The 11,552-nt window shown below is 37.5% G+C and overlaps 1 protein-coding gene across 3 annotated transcripts; it reads left to right on the forward strand.

The window, feature by feature from the left end:
- Positions 1–23: 23 nt before the first annotated feature.
- On the forward strand, positions 24–10,897 carry LY96 (lymphocyte antigen 96). 3 transcript variants are annotated; one of them, XM_061995274.1, is made up of 6 exons: positions 24–106; positions 5,380–5,710; positions 7,438–7,527; positions 8,470–8,640; positions 9,525–9,577; positions 10,342–10,897. In XM_061995274.1, the coding sequence occupies exons 2-6, from the start codon at positions 5,617–5,619 to the stop codon at positions 10,441–10,443; spliced, it is 510 nt and encodes a 169-aa protein (XP_061851258.1). In that variant the 5' UTR covers positions 24–106; positions 5,380–5,616; the 3' UTR covers positions 10,444–10,897. The 3 variants fall into 3 exon arrangements, with proteins under 3 accessions (XP_061851258.1, XP_061851257.1, XP_010197875.1); XM_061995273.1 differs by lacking the exon at positions 24–106 and adding an exon at positions 1,001–1,054; XM_010199573.2 differs by lacking the exon at positions 24–106 and adding an exon at positions 1,001–1,054 and having other exon boundaries at positions 8,470–8,598.
- Positions 10,898–11,552: the final 655 nt, after the last annotated feature.

Consider the following 11,552-nt stretch of genomic DNA (forward strand, 5'->3'; position numbering starts at 1 on the left):
TTTTTTTATCTGTTTGTGCTTGCAGATGGAGTTAACTTCATCTTGAAATGCCAAATTGCCAAATCTTCCCTTTCTAGGGAGCACGGGAAACAGTTTGCAGGAGAAGGTAAAGGCCCATATTTATGTACTCATTGAGCAGTATAAAAATTCTCAGCCTTTTCTCCTCACAGCAGAAAATTTGCACTGTTAAATTTGATATTCAGCCAATTCAGATTTAAGCAGCAAAAGTAACAGCTTTCCAACCTAGTTGGCTAAGTTACTAAACAAAAAGGATGGAACTTAAACATTATTTCTTCCATCTCTTTGTCTTCTGGCAGAGAAAGGCAGGTTAAACAGTTACTTAAGTGACTTTCCAGCACATAGATGTTTAAAAACAAAAGAATCCAGATTTCAACCAGAAGACAGATGATGGTTCTGGCCATGGTGTAGTCTCAGCAAAGTATTTTATACTTCCAATATGTAACTTGAAAAAAATTATAATTCCATAGCTTTCTTGAAATGATTCTTCAGTATAAAGGAAGATCAACCTTATTAGAGGTACATAATATTTTACCTACTTTTACTTTGTTTACTGCTGGTTTGGCAAACTCAGTTTGGAAAACAACCAACTGTAAATCTTAAGATCGTAATACAGTATAATATGGTTGCCAAATAAGTGTGGCTTTGGTCCCATCCTTGTTAGCATTTCCACCTATGGTTATCCTTCTGTGCAATCCTAGGATTTTCAAATTTGGCACTGTTTTTATTGTTTGCTTACAGTATGTATGTAGAATCATAGAATTATTTAGGTTGGAAACATTCAGTCCAACTGTTTACCTAGCACTGCCAAGTCCACTATTAAACTGTGTCCCTAAGTGCCACATCTATGTGTCTTTTAAACGCCTCCAGGGATGTGACCCAGCCACTTCTCTGGGCAGCCTATTCCAGTGCTTGAAAACCCTCTCGGTGAAGAAATATTTCTAATATCCAACCTAAATCTCTTCTGGGGCAACTTTATATCACTTGTTACATGGGAGAAGAGACTGACCCCCACCTCTCCACAATCTTCTTTCAGGTAGTTGTAGAGAGTGATCAATGTCTCCTTTCAGCCTTCTCTTCTCCAAACTAAACATCCCAGCTCCCTCAGCCACTCTCCATCAGGCTTGTTCTCCAGACCCTTCACCAGCTTTGTTACCCATCTCTGGATATGCTCCAGCATCTCAATGTCCTCTTAGTGAGGGGCCCAAAACCGAACACAGTATTTCTGTAAGCTTGAGATATATGACTGGTTTCGATCCCTGCAACTTGTTGATAGTAGTACAGACTAGTGATCAAATAACTGTGGTTCTTCATGTTAGAAGCACAACAAAGGAATGGAAATGTAATCCAAAATACTTCTAGGTATTTTACTTTGGTTTCTGAATGGTCTGTCTTTATATAGATATTTCATAGTGCATTGAGTGCTTTTCCAAGGAGGAAAATGAAATGCTTGGTGTCCTCCTAAGCTAGGAAATTTATAAACCAAATCAGGCCTTGCTGCTAACAAGAGACTGCAAGAGACTTGTCTAGTGGGAGTGTTTCAGTAAACAGATTGCTATTAAGTAACTCACAAAGCCTGGTTATGTTAGCTCCATGTCTTTTACAGTCCTATTAATTTTGTGAGCTACTATTTTCTTCCAGTTTGTTTTTCTTCAGTTTTATACACTTGGTGAAAACCAGTTTTAATTGCAGAAGTGTTAATACCTGCTAATATTTTCATCCCTGGAAGTTGCTGGTGTTTCTTTGGATGAAGGTAACTTATGTACAACATGGAAGAAACAATTAATTTATAAGACCTGGAGAATGCACCCCTATACATGGAGACTTTGAAGGCAATACTCATGTAGAAGACCAATCTTCCGAATCACAAGATTTATAGGCTATCTTATTTACAAGGCTGCACCTACTGTGAAGCCTGCCAGCTCCTGCAGCCTTTCTGCTACCAACCAATCAGTTGTTCCTAACAACGGTGTCTCTGGTCTTACTGTAATACCAGTTTCACTCAGTCTGATGTGAAGAGCAGGGACATACGAAGTAACTCAAACGTCTTTCCTAGACATGTACTTCCTATCCTTTTCCAGTCCTAAAAGCTTCCACAAAACGTCAAAGTTGACCCCTTTCCTTTCCTTTCCTTTCCTTTCCTTTCCTTTCCTTTCCTTTCCTTTCCTTTCCTTTCCTTTCCTTTCCTTTCCTTTCCTTTCCTTTCCTTTCCTTTCCTTTCCTTTCCTTTCCTTTCCTTTCCTTTCCTTTCCTTTCCTTTCCTTTCCTTTCCTTTCCTTCTCTTTTTTTTTTTTTTCCCTAGAAAAGCAGACAGGATACATTTGATTTTTTTCTTTTTCGTCTTTGACCACATGCTATTTTCTTGTCAATGTCCCTCTCCCTTTTTCTCCAGTCTTTGTCCACAATATTATTCATTAGTTTCTATCTGTCCTTAAAGTACAAAGTTTATTGTCATTCTTTAATGTTATTAAATTATCCCACAACCCTCAGCCTTTTCTCGCAAATGTAAAAAGTTCTGATGAGAACATTATCCCCTTTTGATACTTCAAAGAGAAATCTTTAAGGCTCTAAGGTACTTCACACTCTTAAACACACTCTCCAGAATTAAAAGGCCACTAATTTCGCTACAGCTTGCTTTTACAAACCAGAGTCATCACATTGACAAAGATAAAAGAAAATCTGTGTAGATTTTTGCATGGTACTGTGAGGGCCTGATTTAGAGGATGGAAACTTCATGAAATTCTGATTGTGCTGTAAAACTTAAAAGCACACATGTGAATCATTACAAATGCTCAGTATAACTTAATAGGTGGAAACTTGGTAAGCTGCTGTAATTTGTTTGCTCTGGAGGTCTGTGGTCATACCACGAATTTCTTCATGGTCCGATGTACAGCATAGCCTGCTTGAGTTCCCCTGAGAACTGGGACAAGTATGCTAGCTAGGAGCTGGATCCACTGTAATAAGATTATCCCACAGCTACACAGACTTCAGTGAGCTGCTATTTTGAGCAGGAAAGAACAGAGAACAAGAGCAAATGGCCACAAAACATGTCCAGCTGTCTCCATTTCTGGAATACCAGGGTGGACAGCGTTGCTGTGGTACGCTTTTTGTCAGTCTCAGGTAGGACACAATCCTTGCCATTCTCTTCACCTTCTCTCTCCTTTTTGACAACTTTAATGGTTTAATGTATACTTTAGATTATAGATTTAGTCTTAAACTTGGCTTGGAAAGTAGAAAAACCCGTAAGCCTACTGGCAACAGGCAGAGAGTTATTTAGAACATAAATTGTTTCCACAGGATACCACCTGATGTCTATTTGCTTAATTTTAATAGTCTCCAGTGGTTTCACGTGATATACTCAAATCAAACCACTAAGCCAAACTGCACACAGCACTTAAAAATAGATATTAAGATTAAGGAACATCACTTTTTTCTCTATTTACTTTCTTACTCAAATGTTGCCAACTTAACACTGCATATGTGCTGGTGCACTGCCCTTGGGACAGGCTCTTGGCACTCTCAAGCACTTCATCAGCTGCATGTAGAGGAGTTGAGTCCTCTACCTCTCTCTAGTATCCCCAGGAATGACCTACTGCTGCAATAAACATTGTCTAGGACAGGATGAGAGGATTTGACAAGACAGATGTATCCATAAATTGCTACAGTTTTCTATTCTTCAGGTTTTAGTTTTGTGAATGCATGCCTTACGCCTTTTGTATGTCTTCAGCAGCAGCCCTAAACTCAGGTTCAGAGGTAATAAATGCCTGCTTCCATCTGCAAAAACATCATCTTTAAAAACTGTCACAAATGGTCCTGGAAGGAAAATCAAACTTTATTATTGCCTCTTTCTCTATTGAATAAATGTGGTCAACATCTTTAAAGAGTTTTCCATTAATGTAAGGTTCTGGTACATGCTGAGAACTAGGACATAATTTTTAATTCTATCTGACTAACAGAGTCAGTTATGGAGTACTTTTATCTGCTGTACTGGTATACTGTTATTTATTTTTCTGTGATGAGATATTACAATAATGTGTATTATAAAATCCTTTCTGAAGGAATTTTCAGTGACTTGGAAGTGCTTATCTGGTCAAAGTATTCATCTGCAGCCAACAATCCAAATACAAAGTGATTATTTTGAAAAGCAATCACAAGTAATTTAATCACTTCATAGATGTGTTGAGAAAGACAATTTAAATTGAAAGACTAATTCATAAGTTAGTTTAAGAATTTTAACCACAAATCAATTAGGATGCTCAGAATTAAACTTCTACTCTCAGTCTCTCAGATGTAGATGAAATGAAAAGTCACAGGTGTGAAGTCCTAAAGTCTCCAGACTTGGAGAATGTACTGTTAACTGAATATGAGACTTGATCCCTACTAAATGTAGTTGCAAAGGATTTCAAAATAAAGGAAGTAAACAGTCACAAAGCTAGTGAAGTAACACTATTGTGCAGCTTTTTCCATTCTGTTTATCTCCTTTTCAGAGAGAAACCTTCCTTCCATATCAGAACATATAGGAAGAAGATTGTGGTAAAGACTACTTAGTAAAAATAAAACATGTAGAAGTTTATATCCTTCCTCTCCAGTGCTCTTCATATTGCGTGGAACAGAGCAAACTCCTCACGCTGATAGTGCACTATTTTGGGGCTTCAGTGAACATCACAAGAGGTCTCTTCTATGACATCAATACGGGCATGAAAAGCCACAAGAATCTAAGACTGAGTTTGCTGAAAAGATTTAAAAATTACTGAGGTTATTTGGATTTAAAAATAATCTGATCAGCCCCAATGATCAAGCTTGTAGCCTTTATAATTGTGGTCGTAAGTGGCATATTTTAGCCCTGATACCAGTAGCACTTACAGCTCCTATGTTCCCATTAACCAGCCAGACCCTTTCTAGAAAGGAGCCTAGTCACACCTCTTTTTAAAAGCATTGGAATCATCTTACCTTTTGCAGCAAAAGTGAAATAATGAGCAGGAGAGGATACACGTGTATCTATCTAAGCCACCAGGGGGGACTCATTCCTCATCTATATCATTTGCTGTAGCAAACACCTGGGAAAAAAAACTACCTAGTCTTGAAACCAGGTCTAGAACTTCACTAAGTTGCGCAGAGAGTTTTTCTTCATTTTTGTTAAAAGAACTTTTATACATTCTATTGAAACCAAAAGTGGAATTTATTTTCATAGTTTGTGGATTTTTGTTTCCTTAGTATATGTAGAAAACTCTGTGTTTGAAATGATGCTTTGACAAATGTTACCTCTGATGAGTCAAGTAAACTTGCCCTTTACATGTTTCTGGTAATCATAATTTTACTTCCCCATTTCACTTAGTTTTCTCTTTCATTTTTCACTCGTAGCCTGAGCTGAATTGTCTGGGGAAAGCGTAACAACAAAGACAGAAATTATTTTTCTTCACAAAACTTATTGTGATCATCTCTGATAGTGCTGCAGTAAGATTAAGATTGCAGAGAATTTGAAAAAATAACCAAATGTACCCTGAAGACATGTGACTGAGGATGACTGTGCTGGATTTTTGTTCCTCTTTCCCCAAAGAAAAAGTTTATTCCATCGAATACTGAACAAAATAAGTAACTATGTTTGGACTGATTTTTTTCATTTTGTTCACACCTGGAGTCAGTGAATTTCTTTGTAGATCATCAGATCTAGAAATATCATATACTTTTTGTGGTAAGTAAAAAATAGCTTATTCTTTTCTTGCTGGCATTAGCACAATAATTACTGTAGTCTGAGGAGATGTAAACTCATTTGTTTCTTTGGTGAATACAGAAAAATAAATTCAGCTGGAATATATTTCTGTTATTCATTATTATAAGAATTATACTGCATAGGCATAAATATTACAACAATTACTGGTTGCAGCATCTAAGAAAGACATTTACTCCCAAGTAAAGCAGATATGTTTTGATTCAGGAAATAGTAGAAAGTAAAGGTTTCAAACTTCTTCTGCAAATGCTATATTATATAAATTTTCTACATTGCTTAAATCAATTTCATACAATGAAAAGCTTTAAGTACGTGGGGGGAAAAAGGTGCAGTGTGATGTTTTGCCAGATTGAAGGCTCAGTCGGGCTCTGGGACAACGTAGCCTGTCCCTTCTTTCTGTATCTGTGTCGTGCTGCTGGATTTATGTAGTTCACTGAGGTTTTTTGGTTGATTCTGCAAAAACCTGTCACCTCCCTGAACAGTTTCACTGTACCCTCACAGACCTAATGACCAGAGGTGGGCTTTTGAGGAGATATTTCACAAGGAGAAGCCCATGTCTTTTTAAAAATCTGTGTGCCTTAACTGTTTTCTATTACCTGTAAAATAGCTATAGAAACTGAGGAACAGGAGGGGATGTTTATTTTGGTTACCTTGCATTAATAGTTATGTTAAAAATTTAGCAGTGGCTGAACTTAAGCTTGCAAACACTGCCTTTTAGACCACAGTGAGTTCTGTTAGCTTCTTTTTCCTGTTGTAATTTCCTGTGCAGAGCAGTATCTGAGATGAGAAGCTGACTGCTGGTTACCAACAGCAAGACAATTTCCCTTTGCACAACTCTTGCTTTAATCTCTGAAACACAAGACAGAACCTTTCCCTTTAAACCACCCTGCCATCCTGTTTTCTAGATGATTTAATGTGGGGAGCACCCCTTCCCTACCCTGGCAATCTCCAGGCCCATGGCAAGCAGGGCAATTCTTCAGTGTGAACCCACTAGGGAGGGCAAACTGAATTGAGCCATCCTTTTCTCTGAAAATAGAAATTAAAAAAATGTTTGGAAATCCTTAAAAAAATCACTGAATGGTTTGTTTAAATTTAAAATATCAGCTAATGAGCTCTACGTTTGATTAGATACAAATTGTGTGATACTTTATCACACTGCATCTAGGATTCTGCATTGTACAATGCCAGGTGGGTCATTCACAAAGTACATCTACTCAAAGGCTCATTTACACTATCCTCAAAAATACACTGGCATGTTAAAAACATTTTTAGCTGGTGTCAGCAAGTTTATATAGACTCCATGGTTAACATATATAGATATATTTTCAGCAGAGGGCAATGCTGGCTTAATGCTCATGAAAAGTTTGTGTAACATCAAAAGAGAAATAAAGGTATTTTTGATTGAGTTTTGTGTGCTAAATATAATCAAACAAATAATTGTCTTTTCTTGTTGCTTAAAGAAATATGAGATTATTTTTTGCCTCTAAGCATGCAGATACATTTTAAGCCACATTTTTAATACTAATATTTACAAGAGATGTTTATATTAGACAATTTTATAGTATATGCCTTATATTAAATAAATTTTGTGTTTATATGTTATTTTATGTATATTAATTTGTTGTGTATACATTATTATTTTCTTGGAGAAGCCTATTCACTAACAATATGAAATACCTTTTTTCCTGTAGATTCTACAGCTCATACTTTCATGTTTAATGTGACACCTTGCAGCCTCATGAACAAATCCATCTGGAAGGCTGCTCTTACCTGGGTTCCAAGTGAGTCCTTCTTGTCCAGAGAATTAATTATCTTTTGGAAATACAAAAAAAAAACCCAAAAAAACAAAAGCAAAAATGCTACCACTTCATCCTAAATGCCAAGTGATTTAGGAGATCTGTTTCTGTGATTAAGAATGGAACAGATAAACTATAGTGGTGATCAGAAATGGTGATTTGTGGAATAAGCATATTTGAGTTTTTCTTGTTGGAGCAATTACCAGAACTCTGCACACAAACTGGCACTGTACATATATGTGTTAGGCAGTTTAGGTGCACACGCATTTGTCTGGAAGATGCAGACAAGATTTGCAACACACAAGCTCTTTTGGCCTGAAGAATATCCAAGCCTTTTCAAGGAGAGAGAATATCATTAGGCTATCCAAGTATGGCAGGACTTCTACTAAGAAGATGTGTGTTCCAGAAGATGGAAATGGTACAGTACTGTGTATGCAAATCCAACTTTAATCTTTAAACCCAGCTTTAAGCTGGCAAGCTGAGTTACTTATGAAATGGATGTATCACAGACTTCACCCTCCTGCATAAAAACTATGGAGCTGGACTAATTTTGTTTCCCTAGAAGGATACATTTATGATGGCTAACAGCATTCAGGATGGTTTGTTTGCAACACCTGTTTAAAACTACAGTGTCTTCATCTGAGTGGTGGGTTGGGTTAGCCATGAAGCTGAGTGAACTCTCTTATCATTGCTGAAGAAATTAAAACAAATTTTGAAATTCTTCACTCAAATATTTTTATGACTGATGGTTTTTCTTTTTTCCTGAAAGTAACAGTTTTCAAGATGCATATTTTTGTTAGTTTTGGGAGGAGACTTTAAAAAATAATGTGTGTCAGAGAAAACTAGTTTTTATCCAAATAACGTGTCCACAGATAGGTTTTTCCTCCCCACCAGCTATCATTTTCTTACTTGCAATGTCTTAACTAGGAAGTGACATCACTTATTTGAAGATCATCTTCAAAGTCTGGTACGATGGTGTTGAAGTGCTTCACTGGAAAGAAGTCCTTTGCAGCGGAACTGACGATGAATATGCAGTGTGCGGAACGCTGAAAGGACGTCAGTGTGAAAAACATACCATGCCTTTCCCCCATCTGGCAGGTTCTCTCCACAACAGAGCTATATCCTGCCAGCCCTTTTCCACCACTAAGCAGATTGACTAATCAGCCCATGTGGACAGATTTTTCTCTCTGCCATCTAGACCAATTCACCTTGCTTGGCAGGCAATAGACTTCAGAGCAGGCATATCTCTAGAACCAGAACCCCACTGAAATAGAGAATTTCCAAATTCTATGCTTTAACATCCTTGTACTACACTTTCCGTCTCCCTAAGTTAGGATTACTAATATTCTTCATCTCATTATGACACTTTTATTGTTAACATCTCTAAAATGATGTGAAAAGAATACATTTGACTGGACCACACAGATAACTTGAGAGGAGCTAGGGACATTACTAATATCCAGAACACTTTATTTAAGTAAGTGTCTGAATGGGTTTGTAAATAAGTTCCCTGCATCCATATGTAGAGAACATGTACCCATGTAAAATGCTTTTTTCATTAGAGAATAGGCAATTCTGTTGTAGAGGCTAACCAAGATTGACATTCAGGCAGTATGTCATACTAAAGGCCAAAAGGACCTGTAAGAACATAAAAATATGCAATTCATGGTTTTCTTTCTTTAATAATTAGATCTCTTTGGATAGCATCCAGCTGAACTACTATTACAAGTGTTATCACAGTAGGATGAATCTGTAGGAAATGTTGCAGGTACATTGTAGTTAATTTCTGTTTTATAACATGGTTTAGACAATTGGGCAGAATTGTCTCTGGGAGAAGAAATAGGTGAGAGCTTTATCACTGTAAGAGTAAATGGCATTGGCACTGCTGTTGAGTGATATGCCATATTGCTCTGTAGTTATTTAGGAAGTTTGATTGATGGCTTTATGATTAAATAACTATTATAATTCTCTCTGTCTTACAGAAACACTTGCAACAGAATTTGACATTAAAGGTTCAAGAATAACATTTCCAAAGGTACTTTTCAGCATTTTATACAAAGAAATAACAATAGTAAAATCATATATGTATATATTTTCTGAAAAGAGCTGTTCACCCAAACTGTAGAAAATGACAAAAAGAAATGTCAGAAACCTTTCTCATGCTTCAAGTGATTGCTCCAGAATGGCAGCATCTCTGAAATGCAACACATCCTCAGATATGTCCCTAGGACTGCCTGTGAAATACAGGGGCTGTATTTTACTACAACTACCTGTGGTCTGCATATGGGTATTAGGGCACAAAGGTGCCAGAAAGCCAGCAGAAAATGGAAGCATCGATGGAACTGAATCCTTGCTGGATGTGAGATCTAAGGGTTAATAGGTTACTGCCTCACAGCTGGGAAAAAAAAAAAGCCCATGGCCTCAGAATACAGCCTCCTGGGTAAACTCATTTAATTTCTGTTTGTGGAGTCAGAAATATTAGTCAAGAGAACAGCTCTGGAAGGGGGAGCAGGTGCCCTTAGGAGCACAGAAATCTGTTTTGAGAGAAGACTCTGAAAAGTGCAGGCTGTACCACAGCCTACTGCTGTTTCTTAGTACCCTGGTCATGGGAAGAGACTTGAGCACTAGTTTTATGTATACATGTATCTGAATATACCTATGATAACAGTCCCTGGTCAGAATCTTTATTTTTTGCTCCTAACAAAGATCACCAGAACCATTCTAAGCAGCTACTTAGACAAGAGCAATAACTTATTCTGCAATAACATTTTTTTTTCTTTTCCCCTTGCTTTTTTTTAGAGCCATTATGATATTGTTTTACAAGGATTCTCTGATGATTCTGAGAATAATAGGATCATATGCTTGAATTTCACCATGATAGTAAAACAAGACACTTTCTGAATGTGACAAACATTTCAAATAATTCCAGAACAGGGTGATTGCTTCTGCAAGCAACTGGAATATGGGCTGTGAAATAATCAGTAAGATAATTTTCCTGAGGCAGAATACATCATATACCGTCTAGAAAGCTACGTGATGGATAGTCTTATCCATTTATAGCACTGCTGTTATCAGATGTTCAGCCAAAGTGCACAAAATCCCTGGGAATTGGGCATCTTGATCAATACAGAGAATAACCCTGGTTGGATGTAAGGCTGAGGACTGAATTTTGGTGCAGTGCCTTGAGTTATTCAAAAGCCAAGCCCTTCACACCATGCTAAATTAATGCAAGAAATTTTGAAGCTGTGAAGTGCAAGAACCCAAAGTTTTGCCACTACTCAATTCAAAATAAAACAGCAATTGAATCTGGGAAAGTTGTTCGGGGGGGAGGAGGTTCTTTTAACAATAAAACTTGTCTGTACAATCAATTTGAGAAACATTTTTTATTTTCTTGTTATTTTCTGATTATCTTTAGATGTTCCCTAATGTTCTGCTCCATTTGCATGGAGCTGAACCACTGGAGTAACAATTTGTTACGTGGTGAATAACGTTCGAAGGGGAACGCGTTTCTAGTTACACTTGTACGGTACAGATTAATCTAGCCACTCAGAGCTGTAACTGCAACCCTGTAGCATGTTTTTAGCTCTTGCTCAAAGTCTGAGAATCAGTGGCAGCACAAGCTGTCTCCTTCAGAAGCAGGAGGTGATCTGTTCTTCTGTTATCAAAAGCGTGTCTAAAGCTTTTGCTGTGACTTATTCCTCTCACAGCCTGACAGACATCTAGTACCCATCTCCCCACTCTGCTGCACCTCCACACCTGAGACCTTCAGAAAGATTTTGATGGAGTATAACATTTAGACTTTAGGAAGAGAACTTACATTGTTTTGGGCTTCGAGGCACCTTGGTGCCATTGCATAGTAAAATACAGCTAACAAATTCTTCCTGCCTTCAGACAGATATCCTCCTTATCAGTTCTGGATGCCATGTCCTCTTTTCATCCTCGACTCCCAGCCAGTGGTTGCTTAGTGAGTTCAGACACTTTTCCCTAACGAACAGGCCAGTGTTGAAGAT

Source organism: Colius striatus, chromosome 4 (genome assembly GCF_028858725.1).
Source record: "Colius striatus isolate bColStr4 chromosome 4, bColStr4.1.hap1, whole genome shotgun sequence".
Taxonomy (NCBI): domain Eukaryota; kingdom Metazoa; phylum Chordata; class Aves; order Coliiformes; family Coliidae; genus Colius; species Colius striatus.